The sequence below is a fragment of the Lipotes vexillifer genome, unplaced genomic scaffold (assembly GCF_000442215.2).
Source record: "Lipotes vexillifer unplaced genomic scaffold, Lipotes_vexillifer_v1.1 scaffold1770, whole genome shotgun sequence".
Classification (NCBI taxonomy): domain Eukaryota; kingdom Metazoa; phylum Chordata; class Mammalia; order Artiodactyla; family Lipotidae; genus Lipotes; species Lipotes vexillifer.
In genome coordinates, this window is record NW_006796074.1 from 709,010 (window position 1) to 735,065 (window position 26,056).

The 26,056-nt window shown below is 40.6% G+C and overlaps 1 protein-coding gene across 1 annotated transcript in view; it reads left to right on the forward strand.

Moving 5' to 3' along the window:
- The window catches only part of LOC103075607 (caspase-14-like), a 22,723-nt gene extending 631 nt beyond the window's left edge, over window positions 1-22,092 (forward strand). Inside the window, exons 2-7 of the mRNA XM_007468148.1 lie at window positions 1,730-1,782; window positions 2,849-2,998; window positions 7,230-7,455; window positions 7,921-8,037; window positions 17,031-17,140; window positions 21,899-22,092. Coding sequence (XP_007468210.1) covers window positions 1,730-1,782; window positions 2,849-2,998; window positions 7,230-7,455; window positions 7,921-8,037; window positions 17,031-17,140; window positions 21,899-22,000 — 758 coding nt within the window. The 3' untranslated portion in view covers window positions 22,001-22,092. The remainder of the gene's footprint in view (window positions 1-1,729; window positions 1,783-2,848; window positions 2,999-7,229; window positions 7,456-7,920; window positions 8,038-17,030; window positions 17,141-21,898) is intronic.
- The last annotated feature ends 3,964 nt before the right edge of the window (window positions 22,093-26,056 follow it).

The window sequence follows — 26,056 nt, forward strand, 5'->3', positions numbered from 1 at the left end:
GGGGGGGGGGTGTCCTAGGTGAGCGCCGGGTTAGGCCTGGGGCACAGGTGAGCGGCGGTGGGCCGAGCTTCAGTAGGGTGGGGTGGGGGAAGTGGAGCAAGGAGGATGCGGGGGTGAGGGACCAGTGAACGCGCGGCGGGAAGTGGGAACCGGGGGATAAGCGGGCAGGAGAGAGACAGTTCCCAGGCACAGAATCGAAGTGACCAGTCCAAGAGTAGCCATCAGGATCTACCAGTTCATTCTGGGGTGGGTTGAGAAATCAGATTGACTCAGCAGGCCTGAGATGCATTTTTAACAATTACCTCCAAGTGATTATGATGGGGGAGGTTTTTAGATGATGCAGTGAGAAACCCCGTGTTGGAATCCACCATTAGAACATTTGCCATAAATCTGGGAAGATGTGGCTTAAGATCAAGAAATGTAACAAGTTGGGGGCGGTTAGGGTTTCCCCTCGTAAGTTTAATAAATGTATGTGTGTATAATATGTGAGCGAGTTTGTGTACATAGAGAAAGAGAGAATGAGAAAGAAAGAGCACTTCTACTGGGCACACTGAGGTAGACACTAAAATATACTGTTGCTGGTCTCTGCCATCACATGCTTATGATCTGGTTGAGTTTTTTTTTTCTTTTTTTTCCTTTTTAATTATTTTATTAAATCAAAAGTACGACTGCTACTTAACTCTACACACACACTTAACATTTTTTAAGGAATAACGTTATGTGTCATTACACCAAATTCCTGGCTAATAGCTCTCCAAAAATTTGAGAAAACTCACGCAGAGGACGAAGTGAGAGAGTAGCATTGACACATATACACTACCAAACGTAAAATAGATAGCTAGTGGGAAGCAGCTGCATCACACAGGGAGATCAGCTTGGTGATTTGTGACCACCTAGAGGGGTGGAATAGGGAGGGTGGGAGGGAAACGCAAGAGGGAGGGGGTATATGTATACATATAGCTGATTCACTTTGTTATACAGCAGAAACTAACACAATATTATAAAGCAATTATATGCCAATAAAGATCTGGTTGAGTTTTGAGGTATGTTGCTTTGCTGACTTTTAGATTCCTAATGGGTGACAACTGTAAACGACCTCAAAACATGGCCTGTAGGCAGAATACTGGCCCCACGAAGCCTTTGATTCTCCCTTGACTGCATCTGCATAGCACTTATCATAATGTCTCTCCAGGCTTAGTGGTTAATGTACCACACTTTTGTTATCACCCCTTTAAACTGTGAGTCTCTTACAGTTGGTAAACTGGGTTTTTGTGTTTTTCAGAATCAACCAAACTACCCGGTATCATGACTACACACTGTAGGCACTTCAAAAATATTTGAATTGAATGCTAAGAGTTTGTTTAATTAAAAAATTAAATAGGGTCTGGTTCCTTTAACTTCATTTTTCTCTTTATTGATGTCTTGGTCTCCTTTTCTGGAGGTGCATGTTCACTAATGTTCATTGGTGCTTCTCCTTTTCATCTCTGGCCTGGCTCTCCCTGCCCCTGAATCTGACTGAGACCTAAGGGAGTTCTGTTAAGTTTTCATCCTTATGAGTTTGGGAGAGGGTTTTCAGAATCCTAGAAACCTGTTTTAAAACATAAGAGGCAACTGATTTCCTTGGGAGGTGCTTCCTGTTAACAGGAATGACAGCAGATCATGATTAAGAAGAGGAGGAAGAAAAAATATGTTCTTTTCTGTTTTGTCTTTTCATGAAAATTTCATTCAGTGATTCCACGAAAGATTCCAAAGAGAAGCTATGACTGTGTGGAAGGTGAATTGGTAAATATCTGGACTCTTTAAGATAGTATTTAGTCACCATTTGAACATTTTTTTTGTGCTGCTTCTGTTGGATTGGAGGTGGGTATCTGTGTCACTGTCTCAAGCGGTCAGATCTCCCTGCTTTCCGTTATAAATAGGGAAAGCAAAACATTAGCCAGATAAAACCACTTTGCACGCATTAACCAAATGAGGTAAGCACTGTTAGTATCTGCATTTTACAGACGAAGGCATTGCAGGCTGTGTGGCCTCTCAGAACTACATAAATTGCTGGCTTCTGGCCTTTTTTTGCTTGTTTTATTATGGACATTTAAAACATAAGCTAAAGTAGAGAGAAGAGAGAAATGAATCTCCAGACTCCAGCTCAACCTACTCTTTGCCCTGATTCAACAGTTAGCAACGTGGCCAATCTTGTTTCATCTGCTCCTCCCCCCGGCCCCCCCATTATTTTGAAGCAAATTCCCCAGCTACCATATCACTTTCATACATACAATACTTGAGTATGTATTTCTGAGAAAGACTTTTTCCAAACATAGCCATGATACCATTATTATACCTAGAAACAAATTTCTTATTGGCAGTCAGCCTTCAGATGTCCTTGGCTGGCTCTTATGCCTTTTACAGTTGGATTGAGTCAGGGTCCGACTCACGCAAGGTCTACACAGTTACACTTGATGGTTTGTCTCTTAAGAGGCTTAATTTATGATACCTCTCCCTTTGACCTCTTTTCTTGTTTGTTGACGAAACCAGGTTATTCGTCCTGTAGAATGTCCCACATTCTGTATTTTGATAGCTGCAGCCCTGTGTTGTCATTTACCATTTTCCTTAAACGGGCAGTTATGGCTATGTATAGGAATTTTAAAATGAGATTGGCCTATTTGTCCTAGTTTGAGAAAGGTATTTGAAAAAATTATAAATGAAGTCATGATGAGAGAGGAAATGAGTGTTGTGCCCCTGCTGTGAGCTGGGAAACGTCATCATTAACTCCAGAAGAAACTCATTTCACATATAAGGTGTATTTGGATTTGGTTTGGTTTAAATATTGTTTCTTGGCTCTCCTTGAAAACAGGACCGTTATGACCTGAGTGGCAGGCGGAAGGCCTTCCTCATGTGTGTGAAGAGAAACAGGCTGGGCGCTCACCAGGATGTCCTACTGATGGAGGACTGGCTTGGCCAGTGCCAGTTCGAAAATACGTTGTGCATCGATCCCGACAAAATGGTACCAAGTTAAAAATAAAAATGAAAATTTGTGGCTCGGGACTTCCCTGGCGGTTCAGTGATTAAGACTCCGTGCCTCCAACTGAAGGGGCGCAGGTTTGATCTCTGGTTGGGAAACAAAGATCCCACATGCCTTGCAGCACAGCCAAAAATAAAATAAAAAGAAGAAGAAAAATTGTAGCTTGGATATTATAATTTTCCTTCCTTTTTTAAAAAATTGGGTTTTATTACCTGGTTAGAACCAGGACCTGCTGAGCAATGGTGTGTATGTCCTGATGAAATTCTTACCCAGCTTACCTGTTGGATACAGATGCTTTTGTCATGTTAAGTGTGTGATGATACTCCAGCTTCCCTTCTAGTCAAGCAGGGACCTCTTGGGTCCCTGCATTTGAAGAGGGAAGGGAATCCAAGAAGGTGTAAAAGTGAGTTGGGCAAGGAGGCCCAAGGACAAGCTGTGAGTCCAGAGTAGGCAAGGTCCAGAGCATTTGGGAACAGGAAGACCAAGGGGACAGCTTTGAGAGGTCATCAAGCAGCCAGGCCAGAGGAATCCCAGCAGCGTTGGAGCCCAGGGGCTTTGGAAGATCCTGGTTAGAACTTAGATTGCTTAGAACCATGGGAGGGGTGGGGAGAGGAGTTGCTGAGAGCCCTGGGCAGAATTACATTGTGATTTAACTAGAGGACACAAGAAAATGAGGTGGAAGAGTGGTGGCGGTGGGTGGGAACTGCATTTTGACCTCTCTGACCCCAGCTGAGTCCTGGCCTAGCCCTGCCCATGCTTTGGGATGATAACAGAGGAAAGTCCTTCATAGACCCCAGGAGGCACTGCTAGTGAATATCAAGGAACAGCATAGCAGAAGGGCTAGGAAAGCAGCACACACTGACCGGTGGAATCTCGTCTCTTACTAGTTGTTACCTTAAATCTGGTTCTCAACTGAGGGTGATTTTTGTCCCCCCCAGAGGACATTTGACAATGTCTGGAGACATTTTTGGTTGTCACAACTGGAGGGTGCTATTGGCATCTTGTGTAGTTGCCGAGGTAGAGCCAGGATGCTACTGAACACCCTACACTGCACAGGACGGCCCCCAAGGCAAAGATTACCTGACACAAAATAATAGTGCAAGAGTTCTAGAAATTCTGTCTTAAATTAATTGACTACTTTCTTATCTCTAAAATGGGGGGGGGGGGGGGTGATAGTAATTTATCTTGTAGGGCTATGGTGAGGATGAAATGAGCTGCGTTATGTAAAAGTTCTCAGAATAGTAGCTGGCTTATAGTAAGCGCTCAATAAATTTTGATTTTATTATTTCAAAGCTAAAAACAGACTCCTTCATGTTTCCCAAGGATTGTACCAGAATCTCTTCCAATATTATGTGATTTTTTTAATCCAGTCCTTTCCATTCAGATTACAGATAACTGCCAATGTTCTTCTGGTTTATTCTCCCAAAGGTCCAGAAGTGGCCTTTTTCTCTACATCCTGTCAACATTTATTTTTAAATGTTTAGCAACTTTACTGGTAAAATTATTTCACTGTTTCATTTTCCTCATTATTAGTTTGGTTGAACATCTTCTGGCCATTATTTTCCTTCTGTGAATTATTTGAATTACCTGTTTGCCCTTTTTCTTTTTTTTTTTTTTTTTTGCAGTACGCCGGCCTCCCACTGCTGTGGCCTCTCCCGTTGCGGAGCACAGGCTCCGGACGCGCAGGCCCAGCGGCCATGGCTCATGGGCCCGGCCGCTCCGCGGCATGTGGGATCCTCCCGGACCGGGGCACGAACCCGCGTCCCCTGCATCGGCAGGCGGACTCTCAACCACTGCGCCACCAGGGAAGCCCTGTTTGCCCTTTTTCTTACTGGATTTTCTTTTTCCTGTTTGTTTTGGCTGTGCCATGTGGCTTGCAGGATCTTAGTTCCCCATCAGCAATCGAACCTGGGCCCTGCATTGAGAGCACGGAGTCCTAATCACTGGACCACACTGGATTTTATTTTTCTTATTCTGTAGTTCTTTTTCCTGAATTTTAGACAAAATAGAGTGCAAATATTTTTCTCCTGCCTTGTTACTTGCCTTTTGACTTTTTGTTATCTTAAGTCAAATGGAAGTCTTTTTTATTTTTTTTTTAATTTATTTATTTTATTTTTTTATTTTTAGCTGTGTTGGGTCTTCGTTGCTGTGCATGGGCTTTCTCTAGTTGTGGCGAGCGGGGGCTACTCTTCGTTGCAGTGCACATGCTTCTCATCGCAGTGGCTTCTCTTGTTGCAAAGCACAGGCCCTAGAGCACGTAGGCTTCAGTAGTTGTGGTGCGTGGGCTCAGTAGTTGTGGCACATGGGCTTAGTTGCTCCGTGGCATTGCAAGTCTTTTTTATTTATTTATTAAATTATTTATTTTGGCCGCACTGTGCGGCTTGTGGGATCTCAGTTCCCTGACCAGGGATGGAACCTAGGCCACAGCAATGACAGTGCCAAATCCTAACCACTAGACCACGAGGGAACTCCCCTGGAAGTCTTAGTTTTTGTGAGTAAACTTGTCAGTCTTTCTGTTTGTTGCCTTCTTGGTTTTTATGTCTTGATTAAACCCCATGATTTCCCAACATAAAATTTTTTAAAATTATTTTTCTGTAACATTTTTATAGTTTAAGGTTAGCCTACTCACTGGAATTATATTTTTTGGAACAGTGAGGTGGGAGGTCTAACTTTATTTCCATGCCAGTCATCTCATTTTGTTGATGATACATCCTTTCCCCACATATCTGAATTCCATTCTTATCATAAACTAAATCCCTATATATATATATTTGGATCAATCACTGTATTCTAAAATATTCTATTCATACATTTGTTTATTCTTAAGCTGGTATATCAGTGTTTTGTTCACCATGATTTTATAGTACCTTTGGATGTCTGATAGGACCTATCCCCCATTCATTGTTTTTTATGTTTTTTTATGGTTTTTTTTTTTTTTTTTTAAAGACCTTCTGAATGTTCTTTGCTATTCTTGAGCACTTTGCTGTTCCTGAGCATCTGTTCTCTATGACCTTGAGAACCATCTGGTTAAGTTTCACAGAAATCCTTTGAGATTTTAATTGACATGACATTGAATTGAGATTAATTTAGAGTTAACTGGCAGATTAATAGTACTGAGTCATCTCAGAAACATCGGTATGTCATAGTTTATGTTGCCTCTTCACTAAAGTTTGTTTTTAATAATTTTCTTCACTTAGGTAATGTGCATTGCTTGTTAGGTTTATTCCTAAGTATTGTTTTACTTTTGTTATGACCATGAATGGATCCCTTTTCCATTATGTGGTTTAAATTATTATTCCTGGGTAATTGGGGAGCTATAGATCTTGGTAAATTAACTTAGTATCTGGTCAACTTGCTAATCTCTAGTTCTAGTAGTTTTTAGTTGATTATATTTCTAGATAGTCATATTATCTGTAAGTAATAAATTTGTTTCCAATATTTAAACTTCATCTAATTTTTTTTTTTTTTTTTTTTTTTTTTTTTTTTTTGCGATACGCGGGCCTCTCACTGTTGTGGCCTCTCCCGTTGCGGAGCACAGGCTCCAGATGCGCAGGCTCAGCGGCCATGGCTCACGGGCACAGCCGCTCCGCGGCATGTGGGATCTTCCTGAACTGGGGCACGAACCCGTGTCCGCTGCATCGGCAGGCGGACTCTCAACCACTGCGCCACCAGGGAAGACCCTCATCTAATTTTTTACTTTACTTTATTGAAATGGCTAGGATCTTTGTTACAACATGTATGAGGCTAGTGAGAACAGCCATTCCTGTCTTCTCTTTTTAGTGGGATTGATTCTGATGACGTCTCCTGATAGATTCTGGCAAGTAGATATGATTGGGTAGACTCCTCCATTCCCTTCCATTTCTAGCTTATTGAGGGTATTAATTTTATAAGATAATTTTATATATTAAAGTAAGTTAATAATATAGCATTGAAATACATTAACCCTTTGGGGAGCTATAATTCTGTTATATTTTGTGGTAGAGAATCAGAAATACCCTAATTTTGTCAAACAAGAACCACCAGTGGTACAAGAAGAAATCATATGAATTCCGAAAGCAACCAAAAGGGAAGTGACAAGTTATACTGACTCTGTTAGAGATGCAGGTATTTTCATATTTGCCGTCTCATTGGATCACCTTGTAAAGGAGCCATCTCTGGGATTTCTGGGTTTTCCTACTTGCAGTTCTTTTTAATATGTTTTCCTATTTTACAGGAGTTACTTGGAAAAATAACATCATTTCGAGATGGACTAAATGAAATCAAAGATGACATTGGCTGTTGCCTTGTTGCTCTTATGTCCCACGGAGAAGAAGGCTTTATCAAAATGAAAGACGGTGAAAAAGTCAGCCTGGAAGGCATTTTTGAAATGTTTAACAATAAAAATTGTCCAGCACTTCAGGAGAAACCAAAAATCTTTATAATCCAGGCCTGCAGAGGAGGTAAGTGGAGACCTCTTTGTAATAGTTCTGTTTCTAGGAAATTCTCATATTGATGATTGAGGAAAGAAAACTGAGTTTTAAAAAATTATTTTACATTAGCGGACGCTTAGCTGTTGTAACTTTAGTTACATAGTATAGTAGGGACTTTGAGCTGGGAGGAAAGAATGAAGGGAAAGCTTTCCTGGGATAGGATAGTTAATTTAGGCTGAGGAAGGGTCTAAGTCTTTAAATTCATGAGGTGGGTTGGGGAACCTCAAATTCTGGGAGAGAGGTGGGCAATTTCCAGGGGATGCCCCACCGTTCATGTGATTCCAGGTGGCTTGTGGGACTAATATCTGATTTATGTTAACTTTGGTGGATATTTCTCTCTCTTATGGAGATACAAGCTTGTTGTGACTTTTATTAAAGGTTACTGGTGTCAGTGGTGTATTATCGTAGTTTGCATTTTCATTCCTCAAAAAATAGAGAGAAGAGACAGTGGTGTTGAAACAGATGATGAACCCATGGACTCGGATGATGGATCAGAGAAGAGGAGGCTGCCTACATTCAGTGATTATTTCATCATCTATCCCACCCAGGCAGGTAAGACAGTGAGGCTTGATGACAGTGAGATACACATTCGTCCAGAGGGTTTAGCTTATTCCTAATGACTTTGAAAATCTTTTTATTTTTTTTTAGCTGTGCCACGTGGCTCATGGGATCTTAGTTCCCTGACAAGGGATTGAACCCGGGTCCTCGGCAGTGAGAGTGCTGAGTCCTAATCACTGTACTGCCAGGGAATTACTGAAAATCTTTTTAAAAAATATTATCTGTGCTTTACAGATTGATGTACATAAGGAGAAATTTTCATTAACCTATCCATCTTCAATTGTTCCACTTTCAGAGATGGCAGGTTTGCATCTGACTGTTCATCTCTTCCAGAAGAAATTAATACTAATATATTATGCTGATTATGTTATTATCCTTATTATTACTATACTATGAATACTAATAAGTTAAAATCCAAAAGAATTTTATGTGCTGAAGGGGTGAACTTGATTCAGTTGTGAAAGGGAAATAGGAAAATGTAGAGAAGATAGAAATAAATGGTCAAGGGCATTTATTTAGCTGTTTTTATCTTGACTTTCTTCAAAAAGGATTAAAATAGCTTATGTGTGTGTATATACACATATACACACGTGTATATATATATATATATATATATATATATATATATATATATATATATATATATATGCAATTCAAGATAAAATGTTAGAGAAGAAATGGAAGCAAAGGAAAATAAGGACAATAATATAAAATGAAAATATCCCCATTAAAGTTAGATGTAACTTCATTCATCCAAGAGAGATGAAAGCATATGTCCTGGGACTTCCCTGGTGGTCCAGCAGTTAAGACTCCGTGCTCCCAATGCAGGGGGCCCGGGTTCGATCCCTAGTAGGGGAACGAGATCCTGCATGCATGCCGCAACTAAGAAGCCTGCATGCTGCAACAAAGATCCTGAGTGCCAAAACTGAGACCTGGCAGAGCCAAAAATAAATAAATATATAATAAATAAATAAGTATTAAAAAAAAAACAAAAAGAAAGAAAGCATATGTCCTGATAGACACTTGTAACATAGCAAGTGCAAGCAGGTTTATTTGAAATAGTCAAAGACTGGAAACAACCCAAATGATCAACAGGTGAAAGAATAAACAAATCGTGGTATATCATACATGGAATACTACTCAGCAATAAAAGAAATGAGCTCCTGATGCATGCTACGGCATAGATGAAGCTCAGAATAATCCTGCTGACTGAAAGAAGTCAGACAGAATAAAGCAGATACTGTGTGGTTCCATGCATATAAAATTCTAGAAAATGCAAACCAGTCTATAAGACAGCAAATCAGTTGTGTTTGGAGATGGGAGTGGAGAGGGAAGGAAGGATTACAGAGGGGCATGAGGACATTGGAGGGGGCTGATTGGATTCATTATCTTTGTTGTGATGGTTTCACGGAAGTATACATATGTCAAAACTTATTAAATTGTTTGCTTAAAATATGTGCGGGACTTTCTTGGTGGTCCAGTGGTTAAGAATCCATGCTTCCAATGCAGGGGTCATGGGTTCAATCCCTGGTCAGGGAACTGAGATCCCACATGCCGTGTGGTGCCGCCAAAAAAATATATATATGCAGGTGCTTGTCAATGATCAATCATACTTTAATAAAGCTGTAAATTTTTTAAAAAGTTAGATGTAAGACAAGCATGCCCACTCTCACTCCTACTGTTTGAAATGGCATGGGTAGTCCTAGCTAATTCATTAAGATAAGAAAAGATGTAAGGATCAATATTGTAGAAATCAATAGTTTTGAATATCTAGCAGTAATCACTTAGAACATATAATAGAAAAGAAAAAAGATACCATGTTATTTTTTCTTGCTTTCGTGAATGATGTCTAGGAATGACTAACAAAAGATGAGCAAGAACTTTATTAGAGAAAATGAGAGAACATTCCGGAAAGGCATAAAGAAAGACCTGAATCAATGGTGGGAAATACCATGCTCATGGGTGAGATTTTCAATACCATGGAGATGACCTTTTTTTCCCCAAATGAGTTTGTAAATTGAATTCTACGTGTTTTTTCGTGGAATTTGACAAACTAATCACAAAATTATTATGGAACAGTTAAGGGTCAAGACTAGGAATCTTGAGCTCCAGTTTTGCTGAATGAATGAATTTCATGACTATGTGCTGGCTATTTATGTTGAGGACTAGAGATTCAGTATTGAACAGAAGAACTAAAAATCTCTGCCTCCATGGAGCTTATGTTCTAGGGGAGGAGACGACAGTAAGCACATACAGAAAACAGATCCTGGGTTGCTTTATGATTCCATGTCTATGAAGTTCAAAAACAGGCAAAACTAATCTATGGTGGATGGTAGAAGTCTGGGTGCTGCTTGTCCTCAGGGTGCACAGTGTTTGGAGTAGTTATGACCAGAGCAGCAAGAGGGGACTTCTGGAGTACTGGTATCATCGTGTTTCTTGATGAGGGTGCCAGTTATGGGGGTGTGTTCATTTTATGAAAATTTATTGAGCTATTATATACCCATATGCTTTGCATACTTTAATGAGCTATTATATACCCATATGCTTTGCATATACCCATATGCTTTGCATAATTTATTGAGCTATTATATACCCATATGCTTTGCATACTTTAATGCCCATATGCTTTGCATACTTTTCACCCTTCAGTGAAAAGTTTACCAAATAAAATGTTAGATGGTGATAAGTGCTATGGAGAAAAGTAATGCAGGAACCGTGGAGGGGGAGTATTGAGGGGTAGAAGTGGAGATTATAATTTTTTGTTTTTTGTTTTTTTTTAGCTGCATTGGATCTTCGTTGCTAAGCACAAGCTTTCTCTAGTTGTGGCAAGCAGGGGCTACTCTGTTGCGGTGCGTGGGCTTCTTATTGCTGTGGCTTCACTTGTGGAGCACTGGCTCTAGGGTGTGCAGGCTCCAGTAATTGTGGCTCACAGGCTCTGGAGCTCAGGCTCAGTAGTTGTGGTGCACGCGCACGGGCTTAGTTGCTCCGCGGCAGGTGGGATCCTCCCGGACCAGGGATCTAACCCATGTCTCCTGCGTTGGCAGGTGGATTCTTAACCAATGCGCCACCAGGGAAGTCCTGAGACTGTGGTTTTAAAAAGAGATGTGTAAAGATGTTTCCACTGAGAAGGTTGTTATTGTGTAGAATTGAAGGCCATGAGAGTGTGAGCTATGCAGATATTTGAGAAAATGTGTCTTCTAAGATATGAATACTTAGTAGAAAGCAATAACAAAAACTCTATCAGCCGGTACATAGACAAACAGATCATTGGGTTAGAATAAAGAATGTAGAGGTAGACCCAAATATATAGGGAAACAAGACACATGACAAAGAAGCCATTGCTAATCAATGGTGAAAGAATGGACCGTTTAATAAGTGATGGGAAAACTGGCTTCTCAACGGGAGAAAAGCAAGTTTATTTTCTTTTTTTTTTTTAATTTAATTAATTAATTAATTTATTTTTGGCTGTGTTGGGTCTTCGTTGCTGTGCGAGGGCTTTCCCTAGTTGCGGCGAGCAGGGGCCACTCTTCATCTTATCTTGGTGCGCGGGCCTCTCACTGTCGCGGCCTCTCTTGTTGCGGAGCACAAGCTCGAGAGGTGCAGGCTCAGTAGTGTGGCTCACAGGCCTAGTTGCTCCGCGGCATGTGGGACCTTCCCAGACCAGGGCTCGAACCCGTGTCCTCTGCATTGGCAGGCAGATTCTCAACCACTGAGCCACCAGGGAAGCCCAAGTTTATTTTCTTATTTCTTGGTGTAGGGTTCCTTGTATCTTTAATCACGTGGACTCTCTATCTGTAGTTATATTCCCTTCTTTACCTCTAATATTTCTGGCTTTCTTTTTTTTCTTGATCAGTCTTGCCAGTGGTTTATTTATTTAGTTAAGAACCCATTTTTAGTTTTGTTATGTTTGTTTTTGATTTCATTCAGTTGCCTCATATTTCCATTTTTCTCCATTTTTTAAGGGTTTATTCTACTCTTAATTTCCCAGCTTTTCCAGTTAGGTACTTGGGTCATTATTTTCTACCTTTTAAAAAAAATAAGCATTTTTAAACCTATAATTCCCCTCTAATTACTGCTTTCACTGTATCTTTTATATTTTAATATGTAACATTTTTATCCTTCAGTTCCAAGAATTCTTAAATTTCCATTATTCTTTTACCCATTAGTTATTTAGAAATATGCCTCTAAATTTTTCTGGAATTGAAATTTTAAAATTTATCCTTTTATTATTATTATTATTTATCCTTTTATTATTGATGTCTAGTTTATTCTTTTTTTTGTTTGTTTTTTGTTTTTTGTGTTTTTTTTGCGGTACGCGGACCTCTCACTGCTGTGGCCTCTCCTGCCGTGGAGCACAGGGTCCGGATGCGCAGGCCCAGCGGCCATGGCTCACGGGCCCAGACGCTCTGCGGCACTTGGGATCCTCCCGGACCAGGGCACGAACCCGCGTCCCCTGCCTCGGCAGGCGGACTCCCAACCACTGCGCCACCAGGGAAGCCCTAGTTTATTCTTGAGGAAGAATATCAACTATACCAATCCGAAATTGGTTGAGACTTGATTTATGTCTTGATCTGTAGTAAATTTTTTTTTTGCGGTACGCGGGCCTCTCACTGCTGTGGCCTCTCCCGCCGTGGAGCACAGGCTCCGGACGCACAGGCTCAGCGGCCATGGCTCACGGGCCCAGCCGTTCCGCGGCATGTGGGATCCTCCCGGACTGGGGCACGAGCCTGTGTCCCTTGCATCGGCAAGCGGACTCTCAACCACTGCGCCACCAGGGAAGCCCTGTAGTACATTTTTTAATGGCTATTGATCTATCATGAATATTGTACATGTGCTTAAGAATATGTGTTCACTTCTTGAATACAAGGTTCTATATATTTCTATTAATTGAGCTCAGTTGTGTTGTTCCAAGTCTCTACTAAAGGTCAAGCAGACATATTTAGTAATTTGTCTGCTTGACCTGCCAGTAACTGAGATAATGTGTTACTATGTCATGTTATCCCGGTGGATATGTCAGTTTCTTCTGTAGTTCTATTATCTATTTTTCTTTTCTTTATATATTTTGAGGCAACTTTAGTAGAGGCATGTGATTTTAGAATTGTTACACTTTGTGGTGAAATAAATATTTTAATCATTGTTTAGTGAACCTACTATCCCAAATAGTGCTTTTTTTGGTATTAGTTTTTCTCTGATATTAATATAGATACCCCAGTATTCTTTTGGCCCATATTTGCCTGGTATATCTCCTTCAGACCTTTTTCTATTAACCTTTCTGGGCCTTATGTTTTAGGTGGTCCTTTAAACAGAATATAACTGGATTTTGTTTTTTAATCCAGTCTAATATCAATCTTCTTACTGGTGAGTTAGGACAATATATCTTTATTGTGACTATTGATATATTTACATTTTTACCATTTTACTTTGTGCTATTTACTTTTATTTGCTTTTCTCCCCGCCTTTATTGCTCTTTTTTTAAAAAAATTGAAGTATAGTTGGTGTGTACAATATTATGGTAGTTTTATTGCTCTTGTTTTTGATTGATTGTGAGTTTAGTTTGTTATTCTTACATTTTATCCCTCTACTGACTTGGAAGATATGTGTTTCGCATCTCTTCTTCTGGTTCCCTGTGAAATGTTATAAGTAAGTAAGCTTATTTTTACTCCCTGATAATACACAGAGCCTTAGAACACTAATTCTCATCACCTTCCACACTTAAGCGCTATTGTTCAACATTTACTTCTAACTGTTATTTTTTGTATCTTTATTTATATGAAATTATTTATGTATTCTTACACTCCTTCTCCTTCCACCCTAATTTTCTTCTAAATTAGGACATTAACCCAACACATTCTCATCAGATAGGTTGGCATGTTCTAGGGTGACAAGCACTATGCTAGGTAATGCCTATTCCTTTTTTAAAACCCCACAAATTAGAACACTTTTGTAATATTCTATACAGTGTATGTTTGTTTATATTTATGCATGTGTTTACCATTTTCTTCTCTATCTGTCCTGAATCTCAGACCATTTTCTTTCTTCATGAAGTATATCCTTTAGAAATTCATTTAAGGAAGATTTATAGGTGGTAAGTTCACTTTACACCCAAATCTGGCCGATGATGTAACAGTGTCTTTGCTTGTTGTTCCTTGTGATTCCATCATTTATTTCTTTAAACATTTCATGCACAGTTATTTTATATTTTTTACCTTATACTTTCAATATCTAAAGTCTTTGGGGATCACTCTTGTGGTCGTTCTGTTGCCTGTCACTCATGGGGGTTTGTTTCTTTGTGTGTCTGAATTCTTAGCTCATTTATTGAATCTTCATCTGTGATACTCCTGGGGACATAATTCAGTTATGCTTTCCTTTAGAGAGGATTACCACCCGCACGTGGACCTCTGTAGCTCTGCTCAGGGTCACATGGTTAATGCAGGATCTTAAATTCATCTCCCTATCTCCCAGGTACACCTTCCAGACTTGACATTTCCCCTTAGACACAAGCGCAACTCTGGTTTTCCCGTTTGCTTTCTGCTTCTAGCTCAAGTTTCAGCTTCCTCGTTTGGAGGAATGGCATGCCTTGGCGATTTCCATTCATTCCTATCAGCCGAGAATAGTATTAAACTTTTGCTTTAATCAAGAATTAAGATTTATACCTGGAGGGATATTTAAAGTACCCAAAGTGCCCAAAGTGGAAAACTTGGAATATGTGATAAAATGAATCTTTTGGATCACCCTTTTTTTTTGGCATGATCCCAGTTCTTTTAATTTTTAATTTTTTTTTTTTTTTTGACAGGAAAGTAGGATTTATTGGTGGGCACTAGTAAGGAGGGGACAGCACCAAGGCTCTCGTGAGTGCAGGGCCCGCTATTTGTCCAGCGGGCCACAGTTAGGGATGTATATGACCCCACAGCCATCCGGGATGAGCCGCTTTTCTGCCATCATGTTTTCAAATTCGTCTGCATTAAACTTAGCAAATCCCCACTTCTTGAAGATGTGGATCTTCTGGCAGCCAGGGAACTTGACCTTGGCCCTTCGGAGGGCCTCAATCACATGCTCCTTGTTCTGCAGCTTGGTGCGGATGGACATTATGACTTGGCCAATGTGGACCCTGGCCACTGCACCCTGGCGCTTTCTAAAGGCACTGCGCATACCCGTCAGGAGCCTGGATTGGGGACAGCATGCCAGTCATTAATGTCCACTGGAAAGGGCTGTCTCCAAGGTGCCTTAGGGCAACCCATACAGGCAACAGGCTGCATACACTACCGAGGAGGTTGCTATTTGCAGCCATTGCCCACCAGGCCCGCATGGGGAAAAGAGCACAGTCGGCTTAATTGGCTGCAAATATATTTTTTTAATCTTCAGTTGATTTATTTTTTATTTTGACCGTGCCACGCGGCATGTGGTATCTTAGTTCCCCGACCAGGGATCAAACTTGTGCCCCCTGAAGTGGAAGCTCGGAACCACCAGGGAATTCCCTTGGGTCACCCATATTTACCTGATTGGATGAGGCAGTACCAAATATGTGTGGGGATGGGGGGCAACAGGTACTTTCATGTACCATTGATGAGAGCAAGTTATAATGCCTCTTTGGAGAGCAATGTGTGATACCTAGAAAGTTTGTTTATTCCACGACCCAGCAATTTCACTTCTGGGTATACACCCTAGTGCTGCGGTCTCCAGATCAGGGGGCCACAGTGAAGTCACACAGCTATACTAATTCTGTGAACCACCAGCTCAGGTGAGGTATGGTTCCAAAAATTAGATCGTGCTGTGTTCTTTTTGATATCATATTTTGGTGGTATCTAGGTTTTGGAGGTTTGCTGAGCTAAAAAGCAAGTACCATGGTGCTATCCTAGGTTGAGAAGTCATGCAGTGTCCAAAAGGGGCACACATCCCATTAGTAATTGTGGTTATTTAAGAATGAGGGAATTCCCTGGTGGTCCAGTGGTTAGGACTCTGTGCTCTCACTGCCGAGGGCCTGGGTTCAATCCCTGGTCGGGGAACTAAGATCCCATGAGCCGCTTGCACAGCACAGCCAAAAAAAAAAGAATGAAAAAAATATTTTTTTATGAATTTGTATCACCATCACCTTTCAGTTTTTTTGACCATCTATTCATGTGCCTATTGCCCATCATGTATCTTCTTTTGCCCAATGTTGTATTGGGTTGTTTCTTTTCTTATTAAGCTGTATATATTCTGAATACAAGTCCTTTCTCTGGTATGAGTTACAAATACTTTCTCCCAATCTGTGACTGGCTTTTCATTTTCTTAGTGATGTCTTTCAAAAAGCAAAAGTTTTATAAGCATTGATGGTTCAGTGGTAGAATTCTCACCTGCCAAAAAACAAAAGTTTTAGATTTTAAGTCCAATTCATCATCTTTTCTTCTTCTGTGGCTTATGATTTTTGTGTTGTAAGAAACTTTTGTCTACTCTGAGGTTGAAAGATGTCCCATGTTTTTTCTGTTCCAACCCAGGTTTACTATGAGAGCGTGCAATTTTAATATTCCCATTGAATTTCCATACTATATAGACATATTTCATGTTTTTCAGTCTAATAATAAAGATAATTTTAGTAAACTCTTGAATACCCCCAAATAAATTCCATATGGTTGTATTTAGGGCGATTTAGCTTAAAATGCTAGAGCAAAAGTCAGCAATAAAAAAAATAGAAAAGGAATAAATAAAGCAAATACGACAAAATGATAACTCTTGGATCTGAAGGATGTTTATATGGGGGGTTGTTAAAATTTGCTTTCTACTTTTTTGTATATTTGAAAAGTTGTATTTTAAAAATGCGTATAAAAAGAACGTCCTCTTGAGAGTTTATGTGCTATTGGTCACATGAGTTCTCTGTGATTGTATCTTAATGCAAGTGTTTCTATATTCTCGATTCAAAGCCATTTTCCAGGTTTTAACTATGGGTCAAAGAACAAGTTTGCTGTAAGTTAGAGGAGGAAAATGGATGAAATGACTTTTTTCCTTTGTAGATCATGTGGCTTTACGGGACCCCCGCACCGGCTCTGTGATGATCAAAGCAATGACCGAAGTCTTTAAACAGTATGGAAATAAGTGGCACATTGCTGACTTCTTCACCAAAGTAAGTAAATTCCAAGTGAACATGTGCTCCATTCTGTCTAAAGCTAATGCACTTGATGAGAACATTTTCACAAGAAGATTGCCTTAAGCCCGAGAAAGCGTGAGAGATGGTGAGAAGTTGTTTGGAAACAGCAGGCTGATGGTGCATTAAGAGGACTGTCGCAGAAGTCATGGCCGAGCCAGGTGCGAAGGGAAACCGATAGTGACACTTTATTCATCGGAACACGAGTGAGTTGGATTTTAGGTGAGCTTTGAAGTTCTGCTTGCTCTGCGGTCCTGCCAGCCTGACTTAGCCCCCCCTCAGGGAGAGGGGGGAACCCAAAGGCTTCCTCAAGGAAGAAGCTCACATTTGTCTAAATGTTCACTGAATGAATGAGTGGCCGAGAATTGCCGCAGATTTACACACGAACCGTAGTTTGGAGGAGGGCCTGATGATAGTGGTTTATCATATCAGGATTGAAGAGTAATTTTCTGCGTAATCTGGGGGTTTTATTCCTAAAAAGAGCTAATTAGAAGAGGTTGTAAATGAGCACAGTAACAGCAACACTAACACCCACTGCAGGTCTCACTCTGTGCCAGTTGCTGTTCCCTGCGCTTCACAGATATTAATACATTAAGTCTTTCAACAGCTCTCAGGCAAGTACTGGGATTCCCATCTCCTATTACAGATGGAAAGCAGCCTTGGCTTTCCAACCCAGGCAGAGCACTTCTGGAGCTCATGCCTTAACCACAGTTATATAGGATTACTTACTCCTTAGCTCCCCAAGTTATGGTAGCTATTTTTATTTCTTTTAAAAAATTGTCTCATGCTTTACATATGGTGCTTAACAGCTTTCAAAACTCCTTTTCACCTCATTTTTATTTTTTAACATCTTTATTTGAGTATAATTGCTTTACAATGTTGTGTCAGTTTCTGCTGTATAACAAAGTGATTCAGCTATATGTATACATATATCCCCATATCCCCTCCCTCTTGCATCTCCCTCCCACCCTCCCCATCCCACCCCTCGAGGTGGTCACAAAGCACAGAGCTGATCTCCCTGTGCTATGCAGCTGCTTCCCACTAGCTATCTGTTTTACATTTAGTAGTGTATATATGTCCATGCCACTCTCTCACTTCGTCCCAGCTTACCCTTATCCCTCCCCATTCTCTTCGTCTGCGTCTTTATTCCTGTCTTGCCCCCAGATTCATCAGAACTTTTTTTTTTTTTTCGATTCCTTATACACGTGTGAGCATACGGTATTTATTTTTCTCTTTCTGACTTACTTCACTCTGTATGACAGACTCTAGGTCCATCCACCTACTACATATAACTCAATTTCGTTTCTTTTTATGGCTGAGTAATACTCCTTGTACATATGTGCCACATCTTCTTTATCCATTCATCTGTCGATGGACACTTAGGTTGCTTCCGTGTCCTGGCTGTTGTAAATAGTGCTTCAGTGAACATTGTGGTACATGTCTCTTTTTGAATTATGGTTTTCTCAGCGTATATGCCCAGTAGTGAGATTGCTGGGTCATATGGTAGTTCTATTTTTAGTTTTTTAAGGAACCTCCATGCTGTTCTCCATAGTGGCTGTATCAATTTACATTCCCACCAACAGTGCAAGAGGGTTACCTTTTCTCCACACCCTCTCCAGCATTTATTGTTTCTAGATTTTTTGATGATGGCCATTCTGACCACTGTGAGGTGATACCCCATTGTAGTTTTGATTTGCATTTCTCTAATGATCAGTGATGTTGAGCATCCTTTCATGTGTTTGTTGGCAATCTGTATGTCTTCTTTGGAGAAATGTCTGTTTAGGTGTTCTGCCCATTTTTGGATTGGGTTGTTTATTTTTCTGATATTGAGCTGCATGAGCTGCTTGTATATTTTGGAGATTAAGTCTTTGTCAGTTGCTTCGTTTGCAAATATTTTCTCCCATTCTGAGGGTTGTCTTTTCATCTTGTTTATGGTTTCCTTTGCTGTGCCAAAGATTTTAAGTTTCATTAGGTCTCATTTGTTTATTTTTATTTCCATTTCTCTAGGAGGTGGGTCAAAAATGATCTTGCTGTGATTTATGTCATAGAGTGTTCTGCCTATGTTTTCCTCTAAGAGTTTTATAGTGTCTGGTCTTACCTTTAGGTCTTTAATCCATTTTGAGTTTATTTTTGTATATGGTGTTAGGAAGTGTTCTAATTTCATTCTTTTACATGTAGCTGTCCAGTTTTCCCAGCACCACTTATTGAAGAGGCTGTCTTTTCTCCATTGTATATTCTTGCCTCCTTTATCAAAGATAAGGTGACCGTATGTGCGTGGGTTTATCTCTGGGCTTTCTATCCTGTTCCATTGATCTATATTTCTGTTTTTGTGCCAGTACCATACTGTCTTGATTACTGTAGCTTTGTAGTATAGTCTGAAGTCAGGGAGCCTGATTCCTCCAACTCCATTTTTCTTTCTCAAGATTGCTTTGGCTATTTGGGATCTTTTGTGTTTCCATACAAATTGTGAAATTTTTTGTTCTAGTTTTGTGAAAAATGCCATTGGTAGTTTGATAGGGATTGCATTGAATCTGTAGATACTTTGGGTAGTACAGTCATTTTCACAATGTTGATTCTTCCAATCTACGAACATAGTATATCTCTCCATCTGTTTGTATTGTCTTTAATTTCTTTCATCAGTGTCTTATAGTTTTCTGCATACAGGTTTTTTGTCTCCTTAGGTAGGTTTATTCCTAGGTATTTTATTCTTTTTGTTGCAGTGGTAAATGGGAGTGTTTCCTTAATTTCTCTTTCATATTTTTCATCATTCATGTAGAGGAATTCAAGAGATTTCTGTGCATTAATTTTGTATCCTGCTCCTTTACCAAATTCACTGATTAGCTCTAGTAGTTTTCTGGTGGAATGTTTAGGATTCTCTATGTATAGTATCATGTCATCTGCAAGCAGTGACAGTTTTACTTCTTTTCCAGTTTGGATTCCTTTTATTTCTTTTTCTTCTCTGATTGCTGTGGCTAAAACTTTCAAAACTATGTTGAATAATAGCGGTGAGAGTGGGCAACCTTGTCTTTTTCCTGATCTTAGAAGAAATGGTTTCAGTTTTTCACCATTGAGGATGTTTGCTGTGGGTTTGTCATATATGGCCTTTATTATGTTGAGGTATTCATCTCATATTAAGGTAAGCTCTTGGGGGGAAAAATGTTAAACTGAAGGAGTACAGACAATTTTGACAGTCATTCTAACCATATTTCCAAATCTCTTGTATTGCTCAATTTCTCTCTTTAAGAAAATAGTTTCTGGTCAGAGTCTCAATAAAATGTAACAATAGGGCTTCCCTGGTGGCGCAGTTGTTGAGAGTCCGCCTGCCGATGCAGGGGACACGGGTTCGTGCCCTGGTCCAGGAAGATCCCACATGCCGCGGAGCGGCTGTGCCCGTGAGCCATGGCCGCTGAACCTACACGTCAGGAGCCTGTGCTCTGCAACAGGAGAGGCCACAACAGTGAGAGGCCCACGTACCGCAAAAAAAAAAAAAATGTAACAATAAAGGCAGATTTTACCTACCGTAAGTAGAAATCCATTTTAGTTAATGCTAAGTGAAAGTTGTTTTGCTGACTGGTGTTCATTAAGTCTTTATTGAATAGCATTCATTTTTTTAAAATTGAAAGCCGATATTTTTTAACTGAATGAAAGATTCTTTAAATTCTATACTGCTTTACAATTTTCAAAAGTTTCACACGTTTTCATATAATCCCATGATAACCCTTCTCCCCCCACACGTACATTACCCCTGCACCCTTCCCTCTCCCCACAGTAACCACTAGTTTGTTCTCTATATCTGTGAGTCTGCTTCCTTATTTTTTAATTCACTTGTTTGTTGTGTTTTTTAGATTCCAAATATAAGTGATATCATATAGTATTTGTCTTTCTCTGACTTATTTCACTTAGCATAATACCCTCCAAGTCTATCCATGTTGCTGCAAATGGCAGAACTTCATTCTTTTTTATGGCTGAGTAGTATTCCATTGTGTGTGTGTGTGTGTGTGTGTGTGTGTGTGTGTGTGTGTGTGTGTGTCTGTATCACATCTTCTTTACCATTCATCTGTTGATGGGCACTTAGGTTGTTTCCATACCTTGGCAATTGTAAATAATGCTGCTACGAACACTGGTGCATGTATCTTTTCAAATTAGTGTTTTTCGGATATGTACTCAGGAGTGGAATTGCTGGGTCATATGGTATGAACAGCATTCTTTTTTTTATTTGAAATGTGGGATCTTAGTTCCCCGACCAGGGATGGAACCCGCACCCCTCCAGTGGAAGCATGGAGTCTTAACCACTGGACCGCCAGGGAAGTCCCAACACTGTTCATTTTTAAAGCACTTGCTAAGTAGACACTGGCAAGAAAGTCCAAAAGTGACCATGATGCGACCTTTGCATTAAAGGCACTTAGAGCTTAGTGAGGCAGCAGATGGTAGGGTTACAAGCAGCACTGGAATTAATAGAGCTATTGGATACTTTGGACAAAACATAATCCAATGCTTTCATATGCCATGAGTTACCAAGGCTCAGAGGAGGTTACTATCTTGCCTGATGTTACCCAGGGGCAAGTTGACTTGAACCTGGGTCTGTGCATGCAGCCACTCAAGCACTTGGTGGGTGGTGTCTGCATTGTTTTCCTGGTGTAGTCAGAGAATTCTGCCGTCTCCTTCTGTGGGCTTTACTAAGAGGTTTTTGCTCAGGGCTTTACATTCTTTTGGACAGTTTGTGCTTTTATCTTACAGGTGAATAACAGAGTGGTGCATCGTGAATTTAATCTTCGTAATGAACCAATAAAAGTATCACTTGTAATGGAGTCAACTTTAACTAAATTTGTATACTTTTGACATCAGGAAGATTAAAAAAACAAGGACTGCTTTACAGTAGAGTTTGAAAAGAGCTGTGAGCATTTGTAGCATTGTACTAATGGTTACCATTTTGCATTATTTTTGTCATTGGTTTATTTGTCCAATTTGTTTTGTATATATATATATATATATATATTATTTTTCTAAGATTTAACTATGCTTACTTGATACTTGTAAATAATTTGACTTTTTTTTTTTTAAAAGATCACTGTTTTCTGAAAAAAACGTTTTCCGGAACTGTTACCAAAACATGGACGTCCAGCTCCATTTGTGTACTGTTTTTATCCTGTGTTTCTCCTGGTGATTACACCCTACCTTCTCCACTCTCAGCTTGATGCTGGTGTTAAGCCTCAATTTCTTGGCTTGGTCAAGAATTGCCTGTGTGTGGTCTTGTCCTCTGTTTCACCTTATTTACCCAGATTGTTTTCTGCAGTCAGTCTGATCTCCTCTTTGACTCCGTAAGCCATTCTCAAGTCATACTTGGATGTCTCTGTGCCCTTGATGCCTTCATGTGTTCCACCTTCCATCCATTTCCCCGCTTCCTCCTTGCTGCCTCATACCTTTGAACTGCTGTTTTCTCCACCTGGAACCCTCTGTTCCACCCCACACCTCTCCATCCTTCAGAGTTTGGTTCAAGCATCACTTGCACAGGGAAGCTTTCCACAGCCCCTCTTGCTAGGTCAGCTTCTTCTAAGTGCTCAGATACCCTCTGCTTCTCTTCTGTAGCATTGACATGACTGTCTAGTGGCTGTTTAATCTCTCTCTCCAGTTCAGTCGTAAGATCCGAGAGGCAGAGGCTGTGTGTCTCATTCATGGCTGCATCCTAGCTTCCATCCGTGCCTTAGGACACAGAGAAGCCATGCAATGAGGGTTGAGTGAGTGACTGATCCCTGTCTTTTAATTATTTTATCCATTCCTCAGACCTCTGTGCATATCTAGCCACTTGCTGCTTAACCCCACACACGTGGACGTCTCATGGCTACTTTAACTCAACAAGTTGGACGTTAACCTGAGTTTCCCCTAAATCTCTTTATAAAACCCATCCCATTGTTAATAATCCTTTGACTCCCCACTGCCTGCTGGATATACCCCCAAATCCTGTAGGAGAGTATTGCAAGTCTTTCTCCGTCAGGCTTAATCTACACTACTCTTTTACTGCCTGTTTGTCCTCGTAATTCGCCCTCCCCTTAATAATCCTGTCTCACAGAATCGGGCTTGTGGATCAATGACTGTGGATAAACACTCTTGGATATGTTATCATATCAGAGTTCAATCTCTCCTTTCTGTCTGAAATGCCCTTCATTCTCACTGTGTGCTTCCTCTATACTGAGTATTCTTTAGGGTGCAACTTGGGTCCCCTCCCACTATAGAGCAAAGCTGTATGTAGACTAGTGTTCTTAGAGTAACAAACTGTGGACTGAGCATGACTGATGGGCCTGTACGAGGATGCAGGTGTTTGGTGAGAATGCTCTGAAGACTGAGAGCCAAATTGACTGAAGCAACCCAGAATCTCCAGGCCTGTCTCCATTTCAGGGATAACTGTGTCCTTTTTAGTTAATGTGATTTCTTAAGTATAAATACATGTGATTTAATTTTTAAGCTTTTGAGTTCTGATATTTGATATATAGCTTTGTTTTTGTATAGAGCATTAAAATGTCTCTGGTTCATAAAATATGTACATCAGGTGAGCCTTCTCTTTCACTTGGATTCTGGAGGATTTCTAGGCACAGAGGCTCGTTTCGGGGGGACAGCAGCAGCTGAAATATCAACAACTCTTATTTCCTGGGAGAGGTTGAGTGACTTGGTCAGGGTCACAGCATGTGGTGAAGCTGGGATTCCAGACCATGAACTAATTCAAGACATGAAGTGCCAAGTGATAGAGAAAAGTTTTAAGACAGAATGCTTTTGGTGGACAGAAGGGACCATTCCGTTACCACTTCACTGATGGAATGAGGGCTTTGGGACAAAGGAGGGAAAAGTGATTTTGGAGCCCTGCTCAGACCACTACAGGTAAGGGTCACGGAGAAAACTGTAGGACAACTGGATACCAGACAAACAGGTGAAGAGGAGCAAGGAAGAATTCTGGTTAGAAAGATAGGTGGCCCAAGATGAACTTGATGCCTGGGGCTAGCTAACTGCCCCATATTCTCTCAGCTTCAAATCAGTAGAGACTGTCCTAGCCATCCAATGCCATGTGAAATATAGCCCAAAAAAGTAGTCTCTGGCACAATTTTTTATATTTGAAAAAAATTTTTAAGCCCAGTTTATTTATTTTTTAAATACAGACCCCAGGAACCAAAGTTTCCAAAAGGAAGGCTCTGAGATTTTTATTAAAAATGTGTATGAATAAAACATAGTGGAGAAACTTGTGCAGAAGACTAGGAGGCTGAGGTGGGAAGGAGAACACGTGGCTAGGGAGCTACAGCCATTGACAAGTGCCTCTTAGGCCAAGGGCGCCTCACCATGGCTTATTATCACTACAGTACGTTTTCACCTTTGGAGTTAACTCACTTCCTTGCTGAATATTTTCCTCATGCAGATCACGTCTCAAGGACAAAGTTATTTTGCGGCAAAAAAATATTTTGTGGAGAAACAAAGCCTAACTTTAATTACAGTACCATTTCCTAGTCATAATGGAAGTATTCTGGAGATTCTGTGGTGCACAGGGGAGGGAGCTGCTGAGATAGTTTGGGAGTGCCCCAGAATGCCCTCCAGAGAAGTCCTGCAGTGATAGAACACTGTCCCTAAAAGCCAGCCATTCTTTTTAAGTGTTCCCTTTTTTTTTTTTTGCGAGCCAAAATGTCTACAGATATTTTCAGCAGTTTCTAAGGATGCTTAAAGCCATGACTAAATTTACTCCTTTCCTTGTATGTCAGCTCTTTATTTAAAGGCAGTGGGGTTTGTTTTGTTTCAGTTTAAAAACCTGTGTTCCTCATAGAAAATTTCAAGAAACACTAAAAAATTGAGGCCGCAAACCTACCCAGTTTCTCTACTTGTATATCCGTAGTTCTCACCCTGGCTGCACATTAAAATTATCTAGATTCTTGTGGTTTGGAGTTGGGCATATGTTTAAAAGCTCTCCAAGTGATTCTAAGCGCAGCCAGGCTTGAAACCTACTGTATAACTAATAATCTGGCTATTGATTATTTGTTTACAATCATTTAATGCCTAGGGCTTCAATTTTTAAAAATAACTGCCCTCATCCTGCAACTCCTTTTTGTATTTTAATTATTTTATAACGGCTTCATAGTATTGGGCAGAATAAATATTAACTAGTAATGGATATTGCAATTTTTCTCCTATGAGAAAGAAATTCTCATTCAAACCCCCTGTGCAGTCTTCTTTTTTTTTTTTTTTCCGGGAAACTTCCCGTAAGCTAATTTTTTTTTTTTTGGCTGTGTTGGGTTTTTCGTTGCTGTGCGTGAGCTTTCTCTAGTTGCGGTGAGCGGGGGCTACTCTTCGTTGCAGTGCGCAGGCTTCTCATTGCAGTGCCTTCTCTCGTTGCAGAGCACGGGCTCTAGGCACGTGGGCTTCAGTAGTTGTGGCACGCGGGCTCAGTAGTTGGGAGTCACGGGCTCTAGAGCACAGGCTCAGTAGTTGTGGTGCATGGGCTTAGTTGCTCCGCGGCATGTGGGATCTTCCCAGACCAGGGCTCGAACCCGTGCCCCCTGCATTGGCAGGCGGATTCTCAACCACTGTGCCACCAGGGAAGCCCTAAGATAACTTTTTAAAACTCTGAATTACACACTGCTAACTTGTCCTCCAAAAATACAAAATAATTTCTCCAGCTTTTATTTATTCAATACAGGCTTGTGTTCAACACCCCTTCCCATGTAAGGAAACTGCAGCTTAGGTGAAGGACCCGCTCAAGTTGATAGGTACAAAAGGCTGGGCGAGAGGTCAAATCCTTACGGGGGGCGCTGGCTGACTGCCTGGCTGACTTCCGGCCCGCGTCCCTGGTCGCGAACTGCGTGTTCCAACCGCCCCGCCCCTTTCCGCCATTCGATAGCGTCCTCGCCAGCGCCGCAACCCGCC